This window comes from Orycteropus afer, unplaced genomic scaffold, assembly GCF_000298275.1.
Source record: "Orycteropus afer afer isolate SDZICR_OR568_19922 unplaced genomic scaffold, OryAfe1.0 scaffold00946, whole genome shotgun sequence".
NCBI lineage: Eukaryota > Metazoa > Chordata > Mammalia > Tubulidentata > Orycteropodidae > Orycteropus > Orycteropus afer.
Genome location: NW_006922533.1, coordinates 52,452 through 53,881, shown reverse-complemented (window position 1 = coordinate 53,881; position 1,430 = coordinate 52,452). Strand labels below are relative to the sequence as shown.

The following is a 1,430-nucleotide window of genomic DNA, read 5'->3' as shown; positions in this document are numbered from 1 at the left end:
CCACATCAGAATCGACCTTCCAGCGCCTATAAGGGGCTCTAGTGGTGCAGTGGTTATGGCATTTGGCTGCTAACCAAAAGGTCAGTGGTTTGAACCCACTAGCCTCTCTGCAGGATTCAAATGAGGCAGTCTGTTTTCCTAAAAATTTATAGCCTTGGAATCCCTATGGGGATCATTTGAGTAGGAATCAACTAGATGGCAGTGCGTTTGGTTTCCTTTAGGTTTTTAGATCCAGCGCCTAGCCCGTGGAGAACTACATTTCCCGGAATGCTTGGCCCGACGCGTTCCCATTTATTTTAAAAGAGCAATAATCATTTCCTATGGCCCTCATATCCGCCTTCGCCAAGGCCACGGTGTTTCATGGGTAAAGTAGTTCTTGTGCTCGTCCGCCTGCACTTGGGGAACCAGCCCAAACTAAACTTCCCGGCAAACAGCGCACTGGCCTGCGAAGACGGGCAAGATGGCGGAGGCTGAAGATAGCGTTTCGCGGTCGGGGACAGTCTCTACTGCCCCAGTTTCTTTCGGATTCTGTCGCACGTCCCTCCGGAGGCGGCTGGTGGACCTGAGAGACAGCGCGAGGGCCGCCCTGGAGAAGGATTTCTTGAAGACTGTGGAAGGGAGGGAGCTGCAAAGGTGAAGCGCTGGGTACCTCACCCTCCAGAAATCAGTGTGGTGGGCTCAAGAGGGAGGGGGCGTCTGAGTTGGTTGTCATAGTGAAGGTGACCTAGAAAGGCTGAATAACAGCTTGAGGAAATTCGCGGAGGCGCGAAGGCGGGAGCTTGTAGGAGGGTTGGGAAAATTGGGCTTGACAGCTGTGGGGATTGAGAAGAGAGGATGCATTACTGAGAAGGAGTGTCTTTAGGACTTGGAAACGCTAAGGTGTGTGCGTTCTAAGAGAGGAAAAGGAGGGGAGGATGACAGGACCTCTACTGTCTCAATTGAAGCGATGGGGGCTACTCCGATATGGGCACTGGGGGAGAGCAGCAGATTCAAGTTGAAGAAGGCTCTCATCGGCTTAATACAGAAAGGGGAGTCTGAGGACCTGAGGGAAGGGCTTCCAGGATATAGTCTACCGCCAAGGAGGCTGCTCTGGAGCCTAGAGCTGGGTCGAGAGTCTGAGCTGGAGACTGTGATTAGCAAATCACTGTGGAATTCACGGAAGTGGGTCTTGGAATGAACGGAATATCCAAAATTGATTCCTTGAAGGAATCATTTAAGAGTTGAGGAAGGAGAAAGAATCCAGAGATAACACCATCAGAGATATAACAGGAGAGCCAGATGAGAACAGGGCATGGAGCAAGGGGTTGAGTTTGGCTTTTGTATTTTCTCTGGATAAAGGGATGTGGCTCAGAACCCATAGACCGTTAACTCTGTCAACCTCACCCCTGTATGTTGGCATCAGTGTGAAGCCCTCAGAAGCCCCCAAGGAA

General features: G+C 51.3%; 1 protein-coding gene across 1 annotated transcript in view; it reads left to right on the top strand.

Annotated features, from left to right (window-relative positions):
- Nucleotides 1-460: 460 nt before the first annotated feature.
- GPKOW (G-patch domain and KOW motifs) overlaps nt 461-1,430 on the top strand; it is a 9,000-nt gene continuing 8,030 nt past the window's right edge. The window contains exons 1-2 of the mRNA XM_007958378.1: nt 461-633; nt 1,403-1,425. Of these exons, the coding sequence (XP_007956569.1) occupies nt 461-633; nt 1,403-1,425 (196 nt within the window). The remainder of the gene's footprint in view (nt 634-1,402; nt 1,426-1,430) is intronic.